The sequence below is a fragment of the Peromyscus eremicus genome, chromosome 3 (genome assembly GCF_949786415.1).
Source record: "Peromyscus eremicus chromosome 3, PerEre_H2_v1, whole genome shotgun sequence".
Classification (NCBI taxonomy): domain Eukaryota; kingdom Metazoa; phylum Chordata; class Mammalia; order Rodentia; family Cricetidae; genus Peromyscus; species Peromyscus eremicus.
This window is the reverse complement of record NC_081418.1, coordinates 12,738,048-12,765,309: the sequence shown is the minus strand read 5'-3', so window position 1 is coordinate 12,765,309 and position 27,262 is coordinate 12,738,048. Positions and strand designations below refer to the sequence as shown.

Below are 27,262 nucleotides of genomic sequence, written 5' to 3'. Positions count from 1 at the left end.
TATAACAGGGAAGACAGTTTAACTATTACTCCAAACTGCTCCCTCAATAACGGGCTGCTGTTGACTCAGTAGTGTCTCTGTCTCTCTCTGTCTCTCTGTCTCTCTCACACACACACACACACACACACACACACACACACACACACACGAGTACATTATAAAAGTCACATCATAGATATATCACTAAAGAACTATTTTAACAGCCCCCCCCCCCCCCCAGCATCAGTCAAGTAGTTCCTGCTGATTTGGAAGGCAATTCACTAGGACAAAGGACTCTCTTTCCTTTATTCTTAACCACTCATCACAGAAACATTTTGTCAGGTTACAAAAGGCTAAAAAAGTGTGTTTTGTCCTTTGGTGTTGGGACTCGAGCACAGAAAATCTTGCACATGCCCAGTAGGTGCTAAACCACTGGGCTACACTCCCAGTCCCCAAATAATTCATTAATAATAAACAATTCATAGTTTTTAGGCTACTATTGATTAAATGGCTATAGTTTGCCAAAATGAAATTCTTTAATGATTTCATATCATAAGGTGCTAGAGTAATTTTCTACTCTCTGTGAGTGTGCAGTTTTCACTTACCCCGCCAAGATCCTTTATGTCTTTTTGGAGTTTTTCACATACAGTGATAGAAGGCAAGTCAAGGTAAAATATTTTTCCACAAAGAGGCTTATATTTCGATTTTTCCAGTCTATTATCAGTTTTCAGGGATTTCAAAGACGGTCTGTTCTTTTCATTTTTGTCCTGGATGCCACCTGTGATTACGAAAAAGAATCAGGTAATCAGGTCTGCTTTATGCAGACAAAAACTTACCTGCTTAGAAAACATTAAACGACCTTACCACAGAAAGGAAAATTATTAGTCATACCAACTTAAGTAGTTAGAATCTTAATGTATTCCTGAATATTACCACTTAGGATGAAGGCAAACTGCCCTGTATGCTTTCCATAAATTCTAGAGTGGAGAACAAGAGCTGAATCAGCAGAAAGTAGTCATTATTTATTCCTGTTCATATATGAAGGGAACTCTACAAAGCCTTTCTGAAAAACTTACTTTCTCAGGATGTAAACTTCACGGGAGTATTTACTTATTGAAGTCAGCAGTTCTGTGAAAACTCAACACAGGTGTTTCAAATTTTAAAACCATTTACCTAGGCAAAAAAAAGTATCTAGAATAAACAACCCAATCCTCAAGGGTTACTGAGTGCTCAAATTTTGGTTTCATAGTTTTGTCTAGTACTAAAAAGAACTAAATGATCTAGTTCATGCACTTTGTTTACATTTTAAAGACTTAGGCCCACTAAGGGCATCGCCATTTATCTCTCCTTCCTTTTATTTTAAAAGCAGATGAGAATTAAGCAACTTCTATAAACTTTTCAAACGCAACCTGCATTTTATGGCCTGGTTAATAGGCACACATGTATCTCCCAGAAAAACTTTTCATCATAAATTTTTATTTTTATACCACATAATGCAACTGAAATAGGAACCTGTTTTTGTCTTCAGGTGTCTAGGAGGCTGAAATCAACACGGCGTGTTACACACACCAACACTGCTTTAATTACGAGGGAAGGAACTAACAGTCACAAATGGAGCGGGCTCCGCGGTGGGGCGGCGCGGCCGGCCGTCGGGGACCCGCGCATTGTCTCCAGCTCGCAGCCCCGGGAATGGGGGACGGCAGCTGCGGCCGGAGGGCACGCGGGCCCTGCCGGAGACCGAACGCCTTCGGGGCGCCCGGAACCCACGCAAGTGCAGAAGCAGCAGAGGCCCCCGCGGGAAGCCTCCCTGGAATCCACGGTGGAACCGGCCGAGCAGGAAGGGATTAAAGGGACCGCGGCGGGGGAGGGAGGGGCTCCGTACCGGGCAGAGGCGCTTTGCTGTGGATCCTCATGGTCTCCAGGTTCATGGCAGCCACCAGGCACCTACATGCTGGGTCCGCACCGCGCGCCGCACGGGACGGCCGCGAACACGGAGCTCCGAGGCCCGGCCGCCGCGTCCGCGGGCCGACTTCCACGGCCGGTTCCGGCGCCGAGCCTCCGAGCAGGAAGGGGCTGCAGCACCGACCTGTGAGCCGCGGCGGTTAAAGATTTGAAAACGCGTCACGCGACCGCGACGCCCAGGCGACGCGCTCCCCGCCCTCCCTGCGCCGGGCCGGGCCTCGCGCAAGCTCCGCCTGCCGGGCCGCGCGCGCCGCAGGCCCCGCCCCCGGCACTGGCCCCGCCCCTCGCCCCGCCCCGCCCCGCCCCCGGCGCGCGGGCCAGCCTTGCTTCAGACCCCGGCCGGCCGGCGTCGCCGTCAAGCTCGGGCGCCGCGCTGCACACCCCGGAGTGTGGAGCGCCCCGGGCCGTGGGTGCAGCGAGCCTCGCAGGCCGTGTGGCCAGCATCACCCGCCGCGTTTGCTGCGACCCCAGCCTTGCAGTCGCCTCGCCACCAGGTACGCCACTTAGCCGCGTGTGGGACGCGGGCCCCGGCTCCCGCCGACCTGGACAGGCCGCAGAGGTGGCCCGGGTGGCGCGGGGCGGGGGTCAGCCGCCGGACCCGACTCTCGCTGCCCTTTGGGGACTTGTTCTGTACAGGTCTGTCCTTTCTGTGTGTGTGTGTGTATGATTTTTTTCTTTTTTTGCAACAATAAAAGAGTGGAAAATGAAGTGTCGGGGTTTTTCACCTGTAAAACGGTAGTGATAAATGGGATAATGGTCAAGACGAAACTGAGGGGTTTGTGATTTGTTTTAATTTTGCTTTATAGATGAGAAAACGCCTCATCAAAACTTGTTCTGACTATACTTCTGCTTACTCACCCTTACAAACGTTGTTTTGTTCTGTTTTGCATTTAACTCCTGGTCATAATAAACCGTCCTTAGTGTTGATTTTTAATGTAGTACCTCAGACCAGTCAGTGCACATAAGTATCTTGAAGCACAGACAGTGAATTGTGAGACTGCTAGGCAAAGTCAGGACACCAAGATGGATTAGGTTTGCTAAAGGAAATGATTTTGTTTTGAACAGGTTAAGGATGGAGTGCAGAGCAACACTCATGGAACTGTCTTTATTAAACTGTTTATTAGATATTTGTATTCACAGAAAAGACTGGGAGCGAGAGCCCGGAAGGGGAGATATACATTAAGAGACATTGTACTGGTGGATTTGAGTTTATATACACGTGCTTAACAGATCTTGTGAAGGAGGCAATACAGTTTGAGCAAACATTTAATTTTTTTTGGGGGGGACTCAATTTTCAAAATGTAATGTAAACTACAGAAAGAACATGGAATTTCCATGTTTTCAAAATGGTTTAAATGTTTGAGAAGCATGAATACAGACTAGAATTGAAGCCACGAGTGAGGGGTGGAATGCCTTGGAGTAGATAGAGTGTGTGTGTCTGTGTGTGTGTGTGTGTGATAAAGAAGTAGAGATGGTCAGAGGATAAGGAAATGAGCTTGAGGCTCAGGAGCTGGAAGAGAACTGCAGAACAAAACTTCATGGTGGGAGGTCGTGGAATTTTCTTACAGAATTGAGGTGGGTCCAGCTTCACTAAACTATAGGAGTTGGATAATTTTGAGGCTCAGTTTTAGTCTATGTGAAAAGGGGGAGATGGATAGATATTCTTGAAAGCACAGTACAGCCTGGCACAGTAAGAGCTCCAAAAATTCCTGTCATTCTGATGAGCCTTGCACAACTTCTCCATTCCAAAGACAGTTCAAAACGGCTAAAACCTGAAGTGGAGGCCTGTGGTTTCGATGTGGGAGATGCCATTCATTTCCTTATGACAGTTTGAATGATCATGTAGATAAGTACAATTTGAATGGTAATATAGCTAAGAACTAGTTTAAAACCATGGGTTTGAAGTCACAGGTTGAGCAAACTGTTTGATTGTTTAAAAAAATGCCAGTAAGGAAGGAGTGATAGAAGGAAAGACTGGGTTTTTCGAAGTTTTCAGGATATGGGAAAGATATAATCATGTTTCTTTTGAAAGTGATGAAAAGTGGAAATCCATTTTATGCTCTTGTGAAAGGTGAGTTATATTTTTGAGACAGGACAGTAAAAGTGTTGGACCTGTGCTGTTAGACTCCATTATGTGTTACATAAGTGATAATTACAAGCCATGGATGAGCAAAAAAAATCTACTCACCATGTAGTTAGTAGTATTTCAATCTATCATGCAGTGTCATTTTAAAAAAAAGTTAGTGAAACTCAAATCTTATAGTAGCCACAGGAAGAAGGACTTAGTCATAGACGGAAATCTCCTTACCTGTTCTGTCAGTAGTCAGGCCTATAAAAGAATGTGGTTTATGTTAAAGCAGATCTTGTGTTCCCCCCCACCCCCCCCAGACAGGGTTTCTCTGTGTAGCTTTGCGCCTTTCCTGGAACTCACTTGGTAGCCCAGGCTGGCCTCGAACTCACAGAGATCCACCTGGCTCTGCCTCCCGAGTGCTGGGACTAAAGGCGTGCGCCACCACCGTCCGGCTAGATCTTGTTTTTGTTGTTTCTCTTTGAGGTGATGTCTCCCTGTAGCCCATCCTAGCCCTGGGACTCTCTACATAGCCCAGGCTGGCCTGGAATTCAGTAGAGATCCTCTAGTGTCAGCCTCCCAAGTGCTGGAATTACAGGCATGAGCCACCACACCCATCTTAAAGTAGATCTTGAAAATGTACCTCATAGAGTCCTTCAGATGAAGGGTTTTCATTCAAGAATAAGTGAATGGGGCCAGAGTTATTTATAGTAAGAAATTGTATTAAAGCATCCTGTTGAGAAAAACTGAAGAACAGTGAGCAGAATTATGTGTGTCCAACTTGTTTAATTTTGGTAGTTTTTTGTTGTTGTTTATTTGTTTTGTTTTGTTTTTGAGACAGGGTCTCAGTATGTAGTTCTGGCTGCCCTGGAACTCGCTATGTAGATGAGGTTGGCCTCAAAATTCAGAGATCTGCCTGCCTCTGCCTCCCAAGTTCTAGGATTAAAGCTGGAAGCCAACTTGTGGCCCAACACATTTGTAGATAACCACATTATGTCACAATGTCAAAAGTTTGGACAGCCCTGGAATTAACTGGCCATGTATTTGGCTATGAATCAAGAGAAATGAATTCATTTAGAACTGGTCTAGCCTTAAAGTAATTTTTTGACCATGGGCAAATTGTAAGTGTGTGTGTGTGTGTGTGTGTGTGTGTGTGTGTGTGTGTGTTCTGGGCACTGAACCTGGTACCTTGTGTTTTACCACTGAGTTACATCTGTAACCAAATATTAACCCTTATTCTGTAATTTTTTTTGTCTGTTAATGAAGTTAATATCTGCTCAACCTGCTTCACCACTTTTGTGATTATCAAAGGAGGCTTAATCTGCTTTTTTCAGATTATGTCACACATAACCAAATATACATTTTATAGTCTTGAGTTTAGACGATGAATACTTTTATAATACCTGTTACTTTCCTTTTTTTCCTTCCACTTAAGCCTTTCTCGCCAAAAGTTGGGTTTTTTTTTCTTTCCTATTCATAGACTTAACCTTTATCTACTGCTCACTGCGGCCTCCGTTAATAATTATTTGTATTAGATTCATCTGCCAGCTGTTGTTATGGAACATTGTGGCAAAAGCGCACAGGCGAGCAGAGAGGTTCAGCTCATGACATCCAGGAAGCAGAGGGAAGGGAGGGGCCGACACATGTAATGAGAGAGGGTTTGTGAACATAAGAGTGATTGGAATGGCCGACAGCCAGTGAAAGGGTACGTTAGTCTCTCCTGGAAAGGAGTTTGTATCAAAATTTGTTTGTGAGTGAGTGACCGAGTTTTGCTGTAAAGTCCAGACTAGTCTGTCGCTCCATCCTTCTGTCTCTGCCTCCTGAGAGCTGGGATGTCCACCACCACACCAGGCTTTGTATTAAGAGTTGTTTGTTTTGTCTGACACTGGGTCTGCCTGTGTAGTCCTGGCTGTGCTGGAATTCACTCTGTAGACTGGGCTGGCCTTGAACTCATAGAGATTCTCTTGTCTGTCTCCTGTAGCTGGGGTTAAAGGAATGTGCCACCACTCCCAGCTCTGTATTAAGCATTTAAATATTATAGCCTAGCTACCTTAGTTTCCTCAACAAGGGAAGTGTAGGAGACTACAAAAAGATACATGAATAGGAGATTATATCAGAATGGCTTGCCATTGAGAATTTGACAACAACCTAAGTCTAAGAGATTGTTTAAGCATAATTAAACACTCTGTAAAGCATTAAAAGTAATATAAGATTTATCTGTCTGTATTATATTCATAGCAGAGTACTAAGCATAAACAGTATTTACTGTTTTTTTTCAGAGCAGCATGTACATATATCAATGTCTAAATGTGTTTGTATGTATATATACATATATATGTATATATGACTTCCAAAAAGTAGTAAATATTGTCTGTCTCAAGAAGTTTTTATGAGATACCCATTAAAGTCATGTGTTTTTATTTTATAACTATGCAACAACTATTGATATGCAATAAAGTTATGCATTATTAAATGGTATTCTGTTCTAGAATAGAGAAGGTATCTATGTAATGTTTATCTTTAAACATACAGATTTTGTATGTTCTTGTTGGTTAGCTGCTTTTCCTCTGGCTTTGGGCAGAGGGTGTTTCTTTACCTATTGGTTACCTGTCCTGCAAATGTAATGCTACTCATACAGCTTAGCCAAACACATTCTTATCAGAGGGCGTATGCTATTAATGGCAGTTACACACTAGCTTTCATCTGTAACTTACTTACTTTGGGCAGTGATAAAAACATGTGCTTTGATACAAATTTTATTCTGTTCTGTTCTGTTTTATTTTTGCAGTGCTTTGGATCAAACCCAAGACTTGAGCATGTTAGGCAAGCACTTCTGATATTGTTTTTATAGTTTAGCAGGTAATGTTGAAGATATTTTCCACTAAATTTTATTACATATATATATATATATATATATACACATTTTATATATTATATATGTGTGTACACATATATTATTTTATATTTTGCTTCAACAGATTCTTTTTCGACTAGTTAAAAATATGGAGCCAGAAACCGAGGGGCCACCACCAACAGTCCAAGTGACACCTCTTCAGCAAATGATTGCCTCCTGTACTGGAGCTATATTGACATCACTAATGGGTAAAATTATGTTACCAGTACAGATTATGTAACTTTGAATGGTCCATTAGAGCTTATTATCTGTGAAGTAATGATATTATTTTTGAGGGATGTGTGTATGGGATGTGTGTATGTATACATACTTGTTTGTGTATGAGTACATGTGACAGCCAGAAGTCAATGTCAACATCTTCTGTGCTCTTTACCTTATTCCTGTGTGTGCCTGTGTATGTATGTGTGTGCATATGCATGCATGCATATGTGTATGCAAGTGTGTGTGGAGGCCAGAGTTCGATGTTGGATGTCTTCTTCAGTCCTGCTCCACTTAATTTTTTGAGACAGCCTCTCACTGAAGCTGGAGCTTAATGATTGACTAGCAAGCCCTCAAGGATCCTCCTGTCTTTGCCACCCCAGTGCCACTGGGCCCAGTGTTTAACATGGGTAAAGGGGATTCAAACCCTAGTCTGCATTCTTGTGTAGCAGGCACTTCACTGGGTCATCTCAGCCCCCAGACTAATGATAGTATACAACATGTAGGATGCCAGAATTTCTTCATCAGCACAATAATGGGAAAAGAACAGAAAAGGAAGAGAATTGAGTTTCTGTCCTTGCCTGTTCACTCACAGGTCATGGCTACACTCTCGAATACCAACTTTTCTGAGGTTTATCTTTTAATTGAAAATAAGGAGTTTCAGCTGGGTGCAGGGGCACATGACTTTAATCTCAGGATTTGGGAAGCAAAGGCATGTAGATCTTTGCAGGGCAGCCTGGTATACATAAGAGTTCCAGGACAACCACGGCTACATAATAGAGAAACAAAACAAAACAAAAAAGCAAAAGAAAAAGGAAGAAGAAAATTGGTTGGTTTTAAAATAAGTTATTGGAGGTCCCTATCAACAGTATTAAACTTTATAGTTCCCTTATGTCTTTTAAAATAGAAAAGGAATAAAACATTTACATATGGAATAATATAATTTTGGGCAACTTAATTTAAGTTTCTAAGGATTACGTTTTTATGTTTCATATAGTGCATTTCTTATAGACATAGCCAAATGGCATACATGATACCTTACCATTTGAATGATTTTTAAGTTGACTAGTTTATTTAATTAAGATAAGAAGTGATTAGAACATATAAACCAGTTGCTTTGTGGTGTATATTTAGGTCAGCATTCAAGTTCATAATGACCTTACAAATTATCTAATGTGACTTTCTTGTTCTTTGATGAGGAGTAGTTTTCTTGAAACCACAATTTGGTATTTTTATCTTATTTTCATGAAATAGAGGATGCAAATGAAAATAAGATGCAGATTTTCTTTGTTGTTCCCAAATGGATGGTATAACCTAATGCTGAAGATGATTTATGGCTAGCCTACCCCAAATTTTGTTTCCTACAGGCTTTATTTGATGTAGATAAATTGATCAGGTTGGGAAGACTAGCACTGAGTTTTAGTTATTTGTAATATGAAGTTTTTCTCAAATTTTTAGACTTTTAGGAATTTCATTCATTGCTTTAAAGAACATATTTTTTAAAAGTGTAGTGCTTTGGTTTTAACACACTGTGTTAAATTCCATTTGGAATTGTAGTTGCAGATAGGAATGACTTGTACTTGTGAGAAGTGATTCGAAGTTTGTCTTCACTAGCTGAGGACAGAAATACGGAGAACTGCATTTAGGAGCAGTAAGTAGAACACCTCAGTGGTGAAACACACTTTCAGTGCTGTTTTTAGATAAACACTTTATCCATTGCATAGAAATGAGGAAAAGTATGAATTGATGTATAGTTTTTTAAATGACCGTATATGTCTTAGAGAATTAGAGATAACATATCTTAATTAAAATTTCTATATTCATAGTGACACCCCTGGATGTTATTAAGATTCGACTCCAAGTCCAGAACAACCCATTCCCCAAAGGTATGTATATTCGATACACTGACAGTATTGTTAGACTCTTTAAAAATGTTACTGTGCTCATTTTTGTTTGCATAATATTTCTGTTAATTTATTAGAATTAATACCTTATCTAGAAACATTTTTTTCACCTTTTAATTGTACCCAATGAGATGTAGGCAGAAAAAATGTGTATGGTAGCTATCCTTTATTTATTGTATATAAATGCATCTATCCATCTATATCGTAACATTTTTATGGACTACCTTACTGAAGTAGAGAATGACTATATATGTGAGTATATGCTATTCAGGTAAGAATAGCCCCTTTCTATCTCTTTAGGAAAGAACAGGTTTCTAAGAGATAACAACAAAACATAGCAAAATAAAATACAGTAAGATAAAACCATCACATTGAAGTTGGACAAGACACGCCAACAGGAGGAAAAGAGCCTAAGAGAAGGCACAAGAATCAGAGACCCACTTGTTTACACTCTCAGGGGTCCCATAAAAACACTAAACTGGAAGCTATAACAGACACACAAAGGACCTGGTACAGACCTAAGCAGGCTCTGTTCATGCTGTTTCTCTGGTGAGGGACATCTAGATGGCTTCTAATATCTGGCTATTATGAATCAGTGAACATGATTGAACAAGTATTTCTGTGGTAGGATGAAGTGTCCTTTGGGCATATGCCCAAGAGCGGTGTAACCGGATCTTGGGGGTAGGTTGATTCCCGTCTTCCTGAGGAACCATCACACTGATTCCCAGAATGGCTATACAAGTTTGCACTCCCTCCATGCCTTGTGTAAGGGGAACATTCCCACAAGCTATGGAGGAGTGTTTCCCTTCCTCCACATCCTCGCCAGCGTGAGTTGCCACTTGTTATTGATCTCAGCCATTTTGACAGATGAAATCTCAGAGTAGTTTTGATTGGCATTTCCCTGATGACTAAGGATGTTGAACATATTTTTAAAGTATTTTAACGAACTTATTGGTTTTCTTGATTTCAGCCCTGAGTTTGATTATTTCTTGCCATCTATTCCTTTTGGGTGTGATTTCTTCTTTTAGTTCTAAAGCTTTCAGAAGTGCTGTTAAGTGTGAGGACTCTCTGCTTTGGTTTTTTTTTTTTATTTTATTTTATGTAGGTACCCAGTGCTATGGACTTTCCTCTTAGAACCACCTTCACTGGGTCCTGTAAGTGTGGATGTGCCTTGTACTCTTTCTCATTCAGTTCTAGAAAGTCTTTAACTTTCGTCTTGATGCAGTTTTCATTCAGTAACGAGTTGCTTAGTTTCTGTGAGTTTGTAGACTTTCTTCTGTCTGTCTGTTGATATCAGTTTTATCTGTGGTGGTCAGACAGGATATAGGGTTTCAGTGTTCTTACATCTGTTAAGACTTGCGTTGTGTCCTAGTATGTGGTCAGCTTTGGAGAAAACTCCATGAGGTGCAGAGAAGAAGGTATATTCTCTTGTGTTTGGCTGAAATGTTTTATAATACCTGTTAGGTCCATTTGGTTTAGAATAACAGTTAGCTCCAGCATTTCACTGTTTAGTTTTTGTCTGGATGACCTGCCTGTTGGTGTGAGTAGGGTGTTGAGGCCTCTCTCCCACTATCAGTGTGTGAGGGTCAATATGTAATTTAAGCTGTAGTAGTGTTTCTTTTGTGAACTTGAGTGCCCTTGTGTTTGGGGAATAATTATTAAAAATTGAAATGTCGTATTGGTGAATTTTCCCTTTGAATATGTAGTGTCCTTCCCTAGCTAATCTGATAGTTTTGGTTTGAAGTCTATTTTGTCAGATATTAAAATGGCTACACCAGCTTGCTTCTTAGGTCCATCTGCTTGGAATATCTTTTTCCACTCTTTATAACCCTGAGTTGATGGCTGTCCTTGATGTTGAGGTGTGTTTCTTGTATACAGCAGAAGGATGGGTCATGTTTGTGTGTTTCCCATTTGCTGGTCTGGGATTGTTTGTTCCTTGTGCTTTTGGGGGTGATTAACCTCTTTACATTGAAGTGTTCTGTCTGGCACCTTCTGTAGGTGTAGATTTGTAGATAGATACTGTTTAAATGTGGTTTTATCGTGAAATGTCTTATTTCTCCATCTATTGTGATTGGAAGTTTTGCTGGATATAAGAGTGTGGCCTGGCATCTGTGGTCTCTTAAGAGTCTGTAGAACATCTGTCCAGACTTTCAGAGTCTCTGTTGAGAAGTGATATTTTAATAGGTCTGCTTCTATAGTTACTTGTCCCTTGCAGCTTTTAATAAAAATTCTTTGTTCTGTATGTTTAGTATTCCAGAGGAAAACTTGGTAGAGTTGGGCCTGGAATAATAGGATGAGTGGGGAGGAAGGTTGGAGATCTTCCTGATTAACTGGACATGGGGGCAGAAAGGAGGGGGAGGCCACAGCTATTGTCTGCTACAGAGATGGGGGTGAGACTGGGGAACTGGATTTGGAGGAGAGAAGGGAGAGATGAAGGTCTGCAGTTAGACCTGTTTCCCTGTTATTTTACCTGTTTCCCTCTGTTATTTTATATTGCAAGATTGTTTATTATATGACTCTGTGTGGAATTTGATAAAAGTAATTCTATATTTTATCAGATGGAAAGAATACCAATTCTATAGTCAGTCTTGAGTATATACAAATAAAGGTGAAATGAACCATCGTATTTCAGATAAGGATAAGTGAATAGTAAAAAGAGACTTTTGTACATTAAAGAATGTTGTGGAAGCAGAAGGGGATGCTTAGACTTGTAGGTTACGACACACAGAATTATGTCATTGAACAGAGAAGACATTAGAACAAGTTGTGGTAAGTTAGTAGAGCTGACAGCTGGTAGACAGAGCAGTACAAACAGAGAAAAGGACAAGCGTTGCACTATATTAGTAACTTGTGTTTTCACATGAATGTCCCTTGTGTGCAGGAGTTGACATGCAAACATGCTGCTCTTTCTGTCTTCCATCTCCCATCCCTTAGGTATCCTAAAAAATACTACTGCGAACTTTTTTTCTAAAGCCATGGTTCTGAAAATATAAAACCCACTAATTCATGTTGTCACTTTTCACAGTGTGAGTTTAGAGACCACTGCTGACTTACCTTAAGCAAATTGAACTAATGGTGTGTGCTCCATACTTTTCTAGTCTCGCCGTACTTGCAGTTTATCTGTAAAATCAATGTAATTATAGGAAGTAACTCCTGGCTATTGGACTCTTCTTTATTAGGAAAGTGTTTTGTGTACAGTAACGGACTCATGGACCATATGTGTGTCTGTGACAATGGAAGCAAGAAAGCATGGTATAAGAAGCCAGGGAATTTCCAGGGAACGTTGGTAAGGAGATGCTTTTGTTTGGAGTCTTTGTATGTTTTCTGTTCTTTTATTTATTCTTATATATGGCTTTCTAATTATAAAGGAATTAAAAGTTCATCATACCAAATCATGGTAAAGAAAAGTATTTCTTTCCTTTATAACTTATTCATCTTGTTTATATAGGAAAAAGAAGTAGCTTTTTACAGTTATTTTTAAAGTTTTTGAGAATTGTAACTCTCCCATATTTTTAAAAACATACAAACAGACTCATGTATGTTTGTCCCGTATCCTTGGTGGTATTAACATTAATGCACTTCTAACGAGAGTACTATGTGGACTTTCTTGTTTCCTTTGAAGAACAATACCCATTTTATTTGTTCTCTCAGCCACTCTGTAACCCCTGGCAACCTCTAATCTGTTCTTAATTTAGAAAACTTGGTCCTGTAAAAAATGCTGTATAAATGGAATCGTGGCAATATGCTACTTTAGGTTTTGCCTGCCATTTTTCACTTACATAACAGTCTGGAGATTCATCCAGGCTGTGGTATGAGTCCATTATTTGCTTCTGGTTTATTGTTCAACAGTTTGGTGTAGATGTGCCACATTTCCATTTAGGGTTGTTTGCAGTTCTCAGATATTGTGAATAAAAGCTGCTACATTCATTTTGTTTGCCTGGGGCGGGGGAGCAGTATGTGAGATAAACTTATTCTTTAATATCTCTAAGATTTTTAGAGGAATTATATTACACTTCTATTCCAACTTAGGGTGAAACAACATCTTTAATTTGTTGGGTCTCGCATTGAATTTTGTTTTGTTTTGGTTTTTTAAATAGTGTCTCTCTGTATAATTCTAGCTGGCCTGGAACTTCATATGTAGACCAAACTGGCCTCGAACCCATGGAGATCTGCCTCCCAAGAACTGGGATTAAAGTTGTGTGCCACCAAGCCCAGCTTCCAGTGCATTTTAAATCTACTTGCAACACTATAATTGAAACATTTTTTTTCTTGAAGATAAGTTTTAAATTCACTGTCAATTTTTGTCATTTACTTAATAGACAAATTCTATTAATGCAGTTACAGGTGTCAGGATTTCCACTTGCCTCTTCCTGTTCTTTTGTTTGTTTCTGTTATTTCTCTTGCCCTCCTTTGTGTCACGTGTCTTACCATTCCGTTTTCAGCAGTCATGCTGTTGTGTATGTGTTTCTTAGCTGAATCAGTTCAGTTCTTTTTTCTAACTTCAAGTATGTTGATAAATGATCATTCTGTGTTTTTGTTTTGTTTTTAACATTAGCTGTTTTGAAATCTTTGTCAGGGAACTCAGACATCTTAGCTCATTTCCAGTGTTTATTATTGTCTTGTCTTCATTTAGTATAACACCTTCCTAGTTCTTAGAATGGGCATTTTGAGTGTTGTTATTAAATCTCAAGTTCCAGTTAAACATTTTGTTTAAACTTTTTTGGGGGGGTGGTGTAGGGGACTGTTTCACAAAGGAAGAGCGAGTATCACATGGTTAATGCAGCATAGTTAGAAATCTAGGTTCTTCACTCACCTCCAATTGGCAGCAAGTTTTGGGGGAAACTTTACTGTTGGGCAGAAGTGGGAGTTTTGGCTCTTGCCACTGGTTCTGAGATGGAGTGACCTCATGACTGTCAGATGATGGTACAAATCCTCCCTCTCCACTATTCCTCTTCTGACACCACCTTAGTGTAGTAGACAGACATGTTATCTGGGGGACAGGAGTTTCATCTTGTTGGTCTTCTGTAATGCCAACCCACTGAAGGTGTTAGAGTGCCTCATTGCAGCCTTGTGAGGGAAATCTCCACGACCTTGGTTTTTGCTGGTGTGGTTCCAAGCAGTGGTTGGCTGGAGGAGAGCAAATGTGTCCTACAAGTTCTTTCTTCCCAAGCGTCCTCTTACCCACTTGTGAGTGGCTTTTCTCAACAGTCTTTTAAGGTACAGTGTTATGATTGTGTCCACATCTTTTTAGTTGTATAGCATACTACTTTATGACTATACCTTGTTTTATTTCTCTGCTTATTAGTTGATGGGCATTTAAGTTATTTCCACTTCAGCAAGTGAATAATGTAGTTATGAACATTTAAATTTTTGTGTGAACATGTGTTTTAATATCTCCTGCATGTATATCTAGAGTTGAATTTTGGGGTTTTGTGGTGCCACTTGGTTTAACTTTTTAAGAAACTGCCAAACTGTTTTTGCAAAGTGGGTGTACCATTTTACTTTCTCATAAGCAATATATGAGGCTTCCAGATTCTCCAGTCCTCACTGGGACCTTTTTCTCCCTCTCCCCTTTCCTCCCGTCCTCCTTCCCTCCATTCTGAGTTTGTATTATTAAGTTATAAGAATTTGTCTGTTCATGGCAGGCTTCACTTTAGTTTCTGACTGCTTTTAATTTCTCTCAAGATACTTCAGAAAGTGGTCTTTAATGACACTGTCTCAGATGTCATACTTAAGAGAATTTCTGTGATCAATTCTGTACTTCCTTTTTTTTTTTTTTTGAGACAGGGTTTCTCTGTGTAGCTTTGCGCCTTTCCTGGAACTCACTTGGTAGTCCAGGCTGGCCTCGAACTCACAGAGATCCGCCTGCCTCTGCCTCCCGAGTGCTGGGATTAAAGGCGTGCGCCACCACCTGTACTTCCTTTTTATAGTAATCTTATAAAAACTTTTTATTTAAAAATTTTTAATTTATATATATGTGTCTGTGTGAATCTGTGCCCATATGTGTGTGAGTACCCACAGAGGCCAGAAGACAGCATCAGATTCCTTTGGAGCTGGACTTACTAACATGGGTGCTAGGATCTGAACTCAGGACCTCTGGAAGAGCAAGCTTCACTGCTAGCCATCTTTCCAGCCCCTCAAAAGCTTGTTAGGTAGAAACAAAGTAAAATAAGTTTAAAAAAAAAAAAGAACAAGTAATGGAAACTTCAGTGTGTAAGAATACATTCCACCTTATATATGTGAAATTGTCTTTGTTTTTTTAAGAATGGGCATCCATAAGTCCAAGAAACTTGTATTTTAGAAATGGATGTTTAAAATATTCAGATTATCAGTTATTACTATAAATTTTTATCAGGTTTAAAGATATATTTTTGTTTACCTTTCTATTGTAATTTTAGGATGCCTTTTTAAAAATTCTTCGAAATGAGGGCATTAAATCCCTTTGGAGTGGCCTGCCTCCTACTCTGTAAGTTGAAATTTACTATGTTTTCTACTAAGCATGGTTGTAATCAGCATGGTTGAACAGACTCTTGCATTTTAATATTAGGACTCTTTCATTTCCTGAAGTATTGGTTTATGAATTTCACAACTGTACATTTGATGTCCTAGAAGGACTCACAGAACTCAGGGAAGGTTATATTCATGTATATGGTCCATTACAGTTACAGCATACTAGATATAATTGGGAAGGAAAAAGACACATGTCACTTTCTAAAATCCTTTTCCTGGCATAGCAACAAGTAACTGCAGTGTGTGAAGTATTTCTGCCTTGGAAAACTCACCTGAGTTTCAGAATGTAGTGATTATTGCATGTTGGCTACATGGAACATTCTGTTTTTTCAGCTGAAAAGATGTCATACCCCAGAAAGAAAGTAGTTGTATATCACAAATCACACTGTTACATAGTCAGTCTAGACAAATTGTTGTAGAACTTCAGACATATCTAAAGTACTATCCTCAGGAACATTCTAGTGGCTGAAGGTTAGCATACAGATTGGCCCTCGTGAAGATATTATAGGAAACTTAAGCAACCATGCCCTCTGTGTTGTTTTTGCTGTCTACGTTTTTTGTTTTGTTTTGTTTTGGTTTTGTAATAAAAATCAATAATTTTGTGTTTTTCTTTTTATTGTACTAAAACTGTAAGGTATGTTGAATATTTATATATCCAATTCTAGTTCTCTACTAAGTACAAATTTGTGAATGAATATGGTAAACTCGCAAAGCTAAATGTAAAAGCTCCAGCAAATGTTTTGGCTTCCTTTGTTTTATTTGTTTTTCCCAACTTCGTCTGTCTTTCAGAGAGGATTATTCAATCTTGAGTCATATTTGAGGCATATATTTTAATGCCTAAGATGATTTCTTTTTAAAAAATATTTTTATTTAACTTATTTTATGTACATTGGTGTGAAGGTGTCAGATCCCCTGGAACTGGAGTGATAGACAGTTGTGAGCTGCCCTGTGGCTGCTGGGAATTGAACCCAGGTTCTCTGGAAGAGCAGCCAGTGCTCTTAACCAGTGAGCCATCTCTCCAGTCCCCTAAGGTGATTTCTTATTGCATTAATTTATATGACGTACTGCTGCCTGAAAGTTTTACTTGAATTTAATTAGTAATTCCCTTTGATATCAGAATTCCCTCACAATTAACATGTAAAATCCTGGCAGTGTAACTGTAATCTACTTCTTATAAGCCACTGTGATGTATGATCTGTGGTTGAAAACTGTTTTACAGTTGTTCTTAGACTTTTTAGAGAAATTGGGGTTGGGAAGATGGCTCAAATGATGCAGAGCACTCCCCAGCACTCACGTCAGGCACACTGGTGCGCATCTGTAGTCACACCACCGGGAAGGCAGAGACAGAAATGTCCCTGCTGCTTGCTGCAGATCACTGAGCTTGAGGTTCAGTGAGAGACCCTATCCCAAAGAGAAACAGGATGGAAAGAAACTGAATAAGACACCCAGCTTTGACGTTGTTGCTTTGTGCATATACACACACAGGCCTATCCAGGTACATACACATATGTACATGCAGATATGCACACAAGCGTATTTCTCTCACAGGGTAATTTTTTTAGTTTATCCCATATAAAAACTTATAATATATGAGCTTAGCAGTATAACTGATACTTTTGATAATTGTGAACATATTTTGTGTCTTTCTAACAGAGTGATGGCAATTCCTGCCACAGTTATTTATTTTACCTGCTATGAACAATTAAGTGCTTTTTTGAGAACTAAATTAGGAGAAAATGAAACCCGAATACCAATAGTTGCTGGGATTGTTGCCAGATGTAAGTAATGAGTTTGTTTTCATTTAGATTTCTACTTAGAACATCTATTTAGATTCTAATATTTACAGAGAATCTGTTTAACGTACAGAATATTGGTATGATGTATTTTGCATTCTAGTTTGTATTAATTATTGCTATCTATACTCCACAAGTCATTCAGTAAGGAAGTGATTGCCATCAGAATGAGATAGGGTTATCTCATCTTCATTGAATCTTAGATAGTTACTTAACAGTGATGTTAGAATTGATTCTTAGTCACCTAAATTTCCAATATATTTGAGTCCATACATGACTTCAAGCCAAAGCTTTAATCACATTTCTTATAAACTCTAGGATTCAGAGCTTAGTCAGAAGGAAAATTGTGTCTGTGCAAACATTCCCTGTTATATAGGCTTATGCTGGGCATGGTAGCACATGATTTTAATCCCAGCACCTGAGAGACAGAGCCAGGTGATCTCTGAAGGCCTGGTCCAGTATAGAGAGGTCTGTGCCAGCCAGGGCTACATAGTGAGACCCTTCATCCAAAAGAGCAGAGGAGATGAAGTAGTTGTTGCTGTCTATCTGGGAGTACTAACTGGGGTTTCTAGTGGTTCTCTGGCTGGCTCTAGCATTTTTAGTATCACTCTTGAAAGAGTTGAAATGAAGAAGAGGTATAACTTTGGCACAGTTATCATGAGAAAAAATCTTTTGACATCATTAGCTATTCTCTTTCAATCTTTAGAGACATTAAGAGTAACTGAGGGTAACAGAACATGAAATATTAATGTAGAAAGGTAGACTACTGGGGGCAGAAGCATGCAGGGAGGAAAGGGTCCACATGGAGGTGGGGGCCGGAAACAAGTCACCCAAAACAAAGTTTATCTGTAAATGCCACAAGGAGCCTTCTACTTTGTCAGCTAATTAAGTTTTTAAAAATACAAAACACAGACTTAACCTAGAAGGAGAGTTTCTTTTCCAGGGTGAGGCTTGCTCATTGCACTCTTGGTGTGCTGACCGCTGCAGGTTCCCCAAAGCAGGAAACTTGAGTGCATAGTTTGTGGAAGCGGGGGAGGGGATAAAAAAACAAAACAGAAGTGTTCAATTTGGCTCCTGCCGTATACACCTTAATCTTTCTGTTCTCGTGTTTGTATTAGTTGGTGCAGTAACAGTGATAAGTCCATTAGAACTGATCAGAACTAAGATGCAGTCTAAGAAGTTTTCTTACAAGGAACTACATGGATTTGTGAGCGGGAAAGTGTCTGAAGAAGGTTGGATTTCCCTCTGGAAGGGCTGGGCTCCAACTCTACTTAGAGACGTGCCTTTCTCAGGTGGGATTTGTCTTATTAGTAGCTGTTCATTTTAGACCTCTGTCTTAGGTCATGTATTAATTTTACTAGGTTTTAAACTCTTTATGGTTAAAAGTAAATTTTTTTCTGTACTGACCACAGATTTGTAGTTCATTATTCAAATTTGAGACTTGCACAAGCCTTTGTTGATTGAACAGTTTCTAATTCAGGTCCTTGTGTTTTCTTATTGTGTCTAATTGTTGCTAAACATTCATTGGTACATATTCATACTCAGATAATACAGACTACCTTAACACTGTCCTAAACAAGTCATAATAAGGCAATTAAAATACAAATCAAAATATTATAAAATGTACTTAAGACCATCTTAAAATTAACTGAACTCTTAATTTTTCAGTAATTAAAAATAAACATTTCCTATTAAGAATTCTATAAGACTATTATAAATCAAATAGGTTCACTTATACCATATAGAAACGTAAAGTAAGTAATAGGCTTCTATGCCAGTTTACTTTTACAAATATATTCTGTTATGTAAAAAGAAACACAGACAGACGTTTACAGAATGCACACCTGTGGGCTTGCCCTGTCACCACAGGAGGTTGGACGGACGTCATGTGTTAGATCATGAAGCCATTTGTGCCCCTTTGCTGCTGCCCCACACCGTAACCCAGTGGTAACCTCCATACCAGCTTTTTAAAGACACTCATGAAAGTCAGAGTAGAGAAGTTGGTTCTCTCCTTCAACGATGCAGGCTCTGGATTTCACACCCAGGTTCTCTGACAAAGCAGCACGTGCCCTACCCGCTGGGCCACCACACTGGCCCCATATTGGGTTTCTATCATCTATTTGGTTATAATATGTTTTCTAAAGTATTATGCTTAAAAATACAATGTTTAGTTTTTGATCTTTAAAACCACCTTCCCACCTTCTTCCTACTCAAAACTTCTCATAAGATACATTCTAGAGGTAACTGTTTCCTTACTTTTTATTCTATGTATAAATAAAATAGTACTGCTCTGAAATAAATTTTATATAGTTTCTTATTTTACCTGTGCAACAGTTTTCCACATTGGACTTGCTGATTCATTTAAATATCTTAGGTGTATTTCTAATTTAGGTAGTTAAAAGTGAGGGTTTTTTTTTGTTTTGTTTTGTTTTTTTGTTTTTTTTTGTTTTTGAGACAGGGTCTTTTTATGTAGCCCTGGATGACCTGGAACTTGATAGACCAAAGTGGCCTCAAATTCATGGAGATCTGGCTGCCTCTGCCCCTCCAGTGTTAGTATTAAAGGTGTGTGCCGCTGTGCCCAACTAAAACCAGGTGTGGTCCTCATGTCTGTAATAGCAACACTTGAGAGACTGAGGGATGAGGATTACCGTGAGTTGGAGGACAGGGGAGATTATACAGTAAGACCCTGTCTCAAAAAAACAAGAACAAGACCCAAGAGATGGCTCGGCAGATGGGAGCACTTGCCACATTTGCTTTTCTTGTAGACGGCCTGAGTTTGGTTCCCAGACGTACATGGCAGCTCATAATCATCATAACCCAGTTCCAGGTCTGACCTCTCTTCTGATTTCTCTTGGCACCAGGCATGGCAGCATATGCAGGAAAAAACACTTAAAATCAAATTTTAAATTATTTAGAACAGCAGAGGGGACAAAATAGTCAGGGATACAGGTGCCTGCTATCAACCCTTGCGACCTGAGTTCAGTCTCCAGGACCCACAGATAGAAGGAGAGAACCAATTCCTGAAAATTATTTTCAGACCTCTACATGTGGACTCATACACCCACACACAATAAAACAAAATTTAAGTGATTGTGTGGATCGATACATTTATCACCAATTATGATGGTTTCTGCTGTCTTATACTTCCATAAGCTCTTCATTGTCAAGGTCCTTAAAATTTGTTTATTTGATCATTTAAAGTGTCTCACTTTGATTTGCATTTCAGTGATTACTTATAAAGGTTGGCATTGTTTCATTGGCCATTTGTTTAGAGATAATTGATTTGTGGATATGATCCAACATATAAGTCACTGTCAGCATCATTCATTGAGTAACTTTAGTTTGTAAAGAGATTTTCATGTATGGATGGAGTTTGGTCTTACTGGTTCATTTGAGCAATACTCATTTGCTAGTAATACAGTCCAAATCATGATCGCTTTATAAAAAAATCTTGATGTTGCCTTATTTTTCTTTTCTAAGAATGATATATTTGTGTTAATAATATTCTTTAAAATATTCCAGTAGCTATCTAAAATTTTCTTCATAAAGGTTATATACACTTTTTATATATTTTATAGGTATACTACATCCTCTAGGCTTTGGTAGTGTGTGTGTGTGTGTGTGTGTGTGTGTGTGTGTGTGTGTGTGTGTGTGGTTTTGATGGGGACTCAACCCCAGACATTGTGTGTGCTAGGTCAGTGCTGTCTCTTTGAGCTGCTTCATCAGGCCTTGCTAGTTCTTTTTAAAGTTGTATATTTATAATAAATATGCTTTATAAAGCTTTGTGGGTAGTATACTTGCAATTGAATTTTCCCTATTAGTTGATATCTAGCTACTTCTTAAAAGATGAATAAACACTAATTTGCCTAAATATCTTTCTGAGCTTCTTTGTAGATAATATATATTAGGACTTCAATGTTTTTATATTTATTTATCCTAACTTTTTTCTTCCTATACATTAGCTGTCACATTTTCTACAAGTTTTTGGTGCATATCTTTTATCAGTCTGAAAAAAACACTTTTTAATCTCCATATTTCCAAGAAATTTGAGTTTGCTCTAAATGGAAGTGTTAATTTTATTAAATGTCCTCCATCATAAGTAGGCTCTCCCATGGTTTTATTCATGCAGTATGCAACATGAATTATACTAACTACCCTGATTTATGGAATACCTCCATCTAGCCATCGTGTATGGCCTTTTATGGTATTCCTGTTCAGTGTGATTTGTCTTTGGTGTACATTCTTACACTGTGCTGTAGATCACCCTGTGTATGTCCATTCTTCTGCTTGCCCTGCCGAGTGTTTATTATACTTCAGCTATATTGATGGAGAAGTTTTTGTTTTCTTAAAAGACTGTTAAAATATTACTTAGAATTTCAGTCCCCTCTTTTAATCCCGTCTAGTTTTAAGCATAAAGGACGGTGTGTCAAGGCTAGAGTTTGTGTTTTACTTTGATTTGTAACATCATAGCTCTATTCTCCAAAGTCTACATTGTGTTTCTAAATTTGTGCTCATTTCATTCTCTGTTTTATAGCAATGTACTGGTATAACTATGAGATTTTAAAGAACTGGTTGTGTGAGAAATCTGGTTTATATGAACCGACATTTATGATCAACTTTACTTCAGGGGCATTGTCTGGTTCTGTAAGTTTTTTGTTTTTTTTTTCCGTTGTTGTTGTTGTTGTTGTTAATATTCCAGATACTTGCTAATTAGTATTAAAACAGAACAACATCTTATCTAGCATTTCATGTATGTTGAGAGGACACTTTTTTCCTGTTTTCAGGAAATAAATTATTAGCCATTAAAATATTTTCAAATGTACTTCCTATTTATGTTTTTATTCTATACATATTCATTTTTGAATAAACTTGTATCGGTTAGCTAATTATAGGTACCATCATGATTGTGTGGATACAGCACTTTTTCTTACAGAGTATTTTACAGTACATTAGTTCAATAAATGCTGGTAGATATGGTTAGCTAATAGTCATGGAGTTTTGTCTAATATGAATCACTAAATCAAACAGACGATGTTCTAGCCTCTGCTGCTATGATTCTTTGGGAACATTTTGACTGTTTAGAAGTTTCTGAAGGAATTTTGAGAAACAGAAACCAGAAGGGGAGACTTACAAAGGACCATTTTGGGGAATAGGAAGCTCATCCCTCCTTAACCTTCAGGTGGTGCAGATTCATCTCCCCACCGCCTTGGCCATAAAGAGTTTCCAGAATTAATGTGTGATCATTTACCGCATGACACAGACAGATGGTAGTTACAGAGCAACAGGACTAAGTCAGCACTGAGTGCTTGAGAGGTGGAAGCAGGAGACTTGGGGTCAGGGCCAGCTTGGACTATGTGATGACATCCTTTGTCTTTAAGAAAGACAAGTGAGTTACAGGCCTGAGTGGAGAGGTGAAAAGTTGCAGGAAAATTTGAATAATGTGCCAGAAACCCTAGGATAAGGAAGCTGGTGCTGGACATGCAGAAGTGAGAAAACAAGTTCAGATCTAATGTCGGTCAGTTGAGATGCAGTGACACAGAAGTAAATAATTAGCAGTGAGTGACGGCGTCAGGACGCACCAGCTGTTCAGGAATAGAAAGACTCCAGTGTAATGTTGCTACTGAACGTAAATGTTCATTTTTAGTCTGGAAATTATTGGTAGCTTTAACAGCTTTCAAATAAAGATTTGTCTGTGCAACTGAAAAAGCACATGGGTATGATGGTGCCACAAACAGAGCTGTCTTAACTGTTGTCACTTAGAACGTGGAGTCACAGCCCGTTGCCACTTGACTGGAGATGAGAAAACAGCAGTGTATTTCATGTTTGCAATCTTTGCAGCTGAGTTCAAGAACAGCAGAGTTGAGATGAGATAAAATGTGATGCTTAAGAGGCATTTTATTAATGTATTTATTCAAATGTGAGCTAGGAAGCAAAAAAACTATATGGATGTTGTATCAGATATGAGACCATTCTTAAAGGAATTTAAGTATCTTTTAAAATCTTACTTAAGGCAATATGGGAAAGGGTGTTAAATTGTATCACTTTGAGAAAAGTTTAGAAAATGTGATTTTTGAACCTTTGCAACTGTAAAATCCACTAAAAGATATATAGAAACTAAAAGTTTGAAGTACATTTTCATTAACTTCTAAATTTATTTTGTCTAATATTTGAAAAATGTGTGCTGGAAATTTTCATATGCTAAATACATACTGGAGAATTTCTACTTTAAAATATGTTAAAAAGCTGAGTGTGGTGGCTCATGTCTGTAATGTCTATAATCCCAACACCTGACAAGTATAGACAGGATTGTCAGGGGTTCAAGGTAGTCCTTGGCTACTCAGTTGAGTTGAAGGCAAGACTGAGCTACATGAGACCCCCCCCCCCAACACACACACACTCACATACACACCGACAGTACATAGTAAAATAGTATTGTAGGACACGTGGAGTCAGAAGGTACAAACACTGGTGTAGAGCCGCAGAGGACTGATGCTGTCTTTACCATTGGCAGCTGTGTGGTCAGGAAAGAAATGGATTTTTCTGAGGCAGTTTACTTTGGAGTTTTATGATGAAACCTTGAGATGTAACCTGTTTTCATCAATAAAAACTCTTTATGTATATCTGGTTTATTTTACATTTCAGCTTATTATTTTGTCATTATCCATATTAAATAATGTGATAATACCTTTTTAAAATATTTTTTGAAAATGTAAGGATTTAAATTGACTTTTTGATAGTTTGCAGCTGTTGCAACTTTACCCTTTGACGTGGTGAAAACACAGAAACAGACACAGCTTTGGACGTATGAGAGTGGTAAAGGTGAGTTGAAGAAGCATTTACAGATGTCACTGTTTCCTTGTGTGATCTTGTTAGGAATACGTAGTCAGGAAACACCATTGTTTTTCTTAGACCTTAGTCCTCTTTAATGAAACTGATAGAGATGTGCTGGTAGAATGGAATACCTAGAGAAATACTAACAAGTGTCCAGGAATCTTAAAACCTGTTTCCTATCTGTCTCTTAACTGCTCTGAAGAAAAAAAATTACTTTTATCACAAAAAGCTACGTTGTTATAATTTTTCTTGTAGTTTGTTTTCAAATTTATATTTTTATTTACCGTGTAAGTATTCTTTGAAATAAGTCAATAAAATAAATCTAGACAAATCAGTATAAATGATAAAAAACAAACAAATAAACAAACAAAAACCCAAAAAACAAAAAACAACCTGGCCATCCATGGCTACATAGCAAGACCTTGTCTCCACAAAAGGTGGTAGGAAATTACTGAGGAATTTTTTTCATGAAGTTGATGTTTAGCTTCTGTATTCTTTTTTTTTTTTTTTTTTTTTTTTTTTTTTGGTTTTTCGAGACAGGGTTTCTCTGTGTAGCTTTGCGCCTTTCCTGGAACTCACTTGGTAGCCCGGGCTGGCCTTGAACTCACAGAGATCCGCCTGGCTCTGCCTCCCAAGTGCTGGGATTAAAGGCGTGCGCCACCACCGCCCGGCTAGCTTCTGTATTCTTAACTTTTTTCCCTACCTGTCTCTTCATCTTTATTTTGTACTTCTTTGTAACCTATAATTTCTTCTGGAACGAAAGTGTACTCTTATTTACTTCTACCGGACCTCACCACACATACCATCATTTACTTTGGTTTAAAAGTCTAGCAAACCTGTCTGTGATTGTGCATGCCTGTAATCCCAGCATTTAGGAGGTGGAGGCAGGATCGTAAGTTCAAAACCATCCTAATGTACATGGTGAGACCCATCTGGAAAAGAGAGGGAGATGAGAACAGAAAAAAGAAACAGTATATAACAGGCCTAAAGGAATTACCCTTTGTACAGTGTTTTGTATAAGCTTCCTGACAGCTTATTTTAATGTAAATACTTTTCTAGCCTGTGATTTTTTTTGCATAAAGTTGGCAGTATAATATTAAAGAAATGTTGTTTATAGACCTCTATAAATTAATCTGAATGGGTTCATCTTTGACCTACTAAATACCAAGTTTCCTCTAATATCAGACACTAATGAAGCCTGGGAGGTAATTATAGTTTATATTCTGTCTCTTTTCTCTGTATGAGCCTTCTAGCTGCCTAAGCACTGTCTTCCTTTGATAGCTTAGAATTATTTTGATTCATTCTTCCTTCTCATCAAAATACGTTTGACCCATTAAATGTCTGGCAGGAGTGTTCTGTCTGGTGTAATTTCTCATAAACAGCATGGTTGTGGTGTTGGCATGGGACCAGGACAAAGAAGGCATCTTTTTCAGTATTACTGCTTTTTCTAATCAGTGCCCCTCCTTTTCAGCTCACAATGGGGGGGAGGCTTAAAGAAGAGTTGGGGTTTCGTTTCCTATGACTCTCATTGCTCACTTTGACCTGGTACTCCACTTGAGTAACTGCTCACCACTCTAACAAGATACATATGGGTTACAAAGTTATACAGTAAATCACTTGAAACTGTTTTGTATTATCGTCATTTGTATTACACATTATTTATCTGCACCCCCCCCCCATAACTTTGCTCTGTTTTGAAATGACTTCACTTATCTCTAAGTGTCTTAGTTACTTTTCTGTTGCTGTGACAAAACGCCATGACCAAGGCAACTTCTAGAAGAAAGGGTTTAATGGGGGATTGGCGTTTCAGAGGGTGAGTCCATGAGTGTCGTGGCAGGGAACATGGCAGCAGCAGCAGGCAGGCATGGGATTGAACAGTAACGGAGCTTACAGCTGAGGCAGAGAGGCAGACAAGAGACACTGGAATGGTAGAGCCCCCAGTGACACACCTCCTCCAACAAGGCCATGTCTAACCCTTCCCAAACTATTCCACTAACTGGGAACCAAGGATTCAAATACATGAGCCTGTAGAGGGCATTCTCATTCAAACCACCACGCTAGGCATAAAAGAAAGTGAGTTGATATGGAATGATATGTCTGTTCTTCATCTGTTACTCAGTTATTGCATGTCTACTCTGTGGTAGGTACCAGGCAGCAGTACAACAAGAAATGAGGCACTCAAAAACCTACCAGAAGACAGGGAGCATGCAGAAGCACATAGGCTATAGTAAGTGCCAGTTCTATAACATTTACCTCATCTATGAATATGTCATTTTTATATCATTTTTTAAAATTTGGGTCACTAAGATTGTTCAGTAAGTAAGGTACTTGCCACCAAGCCTGATGACCTGATTTCACTCCCCAGGTTCCACTCAGTGGAAGGAGAGAACTGACTCCCACAAGTTGTCCTCTGACCTCCACATGTATGCCATGGTGCATATTCATAAATGCACGGATTAATTCATTTTTTAACAATGTGATGCTTAGCTTCACCATTTTAAACTTGACCCAAATTTGTCTGTTTTCTAGAGGTTAAGTTTCACATTCTCCAAACATATTTGATAACTTAAAATATTATTTGAATTTTTAATAATTTTAATTCTTAATTAAGAAATATTTTGGGTATTAGTACATTATAGTGATTTTTGTCTTTTTGGATCATTTTTGCCTTAAAATCTATTTTGTCAATCACTGAGTGGTGGTACATGATCATAATCCCAAGAACTTGGGATGCTGAGGCAGGAGGATCTGGAGTTGAGGTCTAGCTGCCTACGTAGTAAGACTGTTTTATAGGAACCCTGAGAGGGAGTCTGTCCAGAGCCCTAAGCACAGCCCTCCCAGTGTGCTTTGTCTTCTGTTTACTAGAGTCTTATTTCTGCCTTTCACATCCAGTCTGTTTCTTCACGGGTGATAGGAGTCTTGTCCATCAGCATATTGTCAAGGCTTGGGTTTTCTTTAGTCCATTCATTCAGTCTACAGTTAACATAGGCATTTTTAGAGGATTTTTTCTGTAATCTTTTCCTTTTTGTCCAGCTTGCTTAGGGGTATGTCCTTTAGTCTGCCTTCATGACTAAGGATTGTCATCAATATAAACATTGGTAAA

The 27,262-nt window shown here is 38.9% G+C and overlaps 2 protein-coding genes across 4 annotated transcripts in view; one reads left to right on the top strand and one right to left on the bottom strand.

Annotated features, from left to right (window-relative positions):
• Positions 1-2,109, bottom strand: part of Dbf4 (DBF4 zinc finger) — a 30,573-nt gene extending 28,464 nt beyond the window's left edge. Inside the window, exons 1-2 of one of the 2 annotated variants that reach the window (XM_059257293.1) lie at positions 1,862-2,109; positions 585-757 (exon numbers count right to left, since the gene is read on the bottom strand). In XM_059257293.1, coding sequence (XP_059113276.1) covers positions 585-757; positions 1,862-1,907 — 219 coding nt within the window. In that variant the 5' untranslated portion in view covers positions 1,908-2,109. The remainder of the gene's footprint in view (positions 1-584; positions 758-1,861) is intronic. The other variant, XM_059257292.1, reaches the window with a different exon arrangement.
• Positions 2,110-2,283: 174 nt separating this feature from the next.
• Positions 2,284-27,262, top strand: part of Slc25a40 (solute carrier family 25 member 40) — a 28,472-nt gene continuing 3,493 nt past the window's right edge. Inside the window, exons 1-11 of one of the 2 annotated variants that reach the window (XR_009378157.1) lie at positions 2,284-2,435; positions 6,798-6,868; positions 6,988-7,111; positions 8,948-9,007; positions 12,205-12,311; positions 15,424-15,491; positions 17,189-17,313; positions 18,447-18,620; positions 21,863-21,972; positions 24,066-24,147; positions 26,304-26,386. Coding sequence is in view for 1 of the 2 variants with exons in the window: in XM_059257291.1 (XP_059113274.1) it covers positions 7,012-7,111; positions 8,948-9,007; positions 12,205-12,311; positions 15,424-15,491; positions 17,189-17,313; positions 18,447-18,620; positions 21,863-21,972; positions 24,066-24,147 (826 nt within the window). In the remaining variant the exon portion in view is untranslated. The remainder of the gene's footprint in view (positions 2,436-6,797; positions 6,869-6,987; positions 7,112-8,947; positions 9,008-12,204; positions 12,312-15,423; positions 15,492-17,188; positions 17,314-18,446; positions 18,621-21,862; positions 21,973-24,065; positions 24,148-26,303; positions 26,387-27,262) is intronic. The other variant, XM_059257291.1, reaches the window with a different exon arrangement.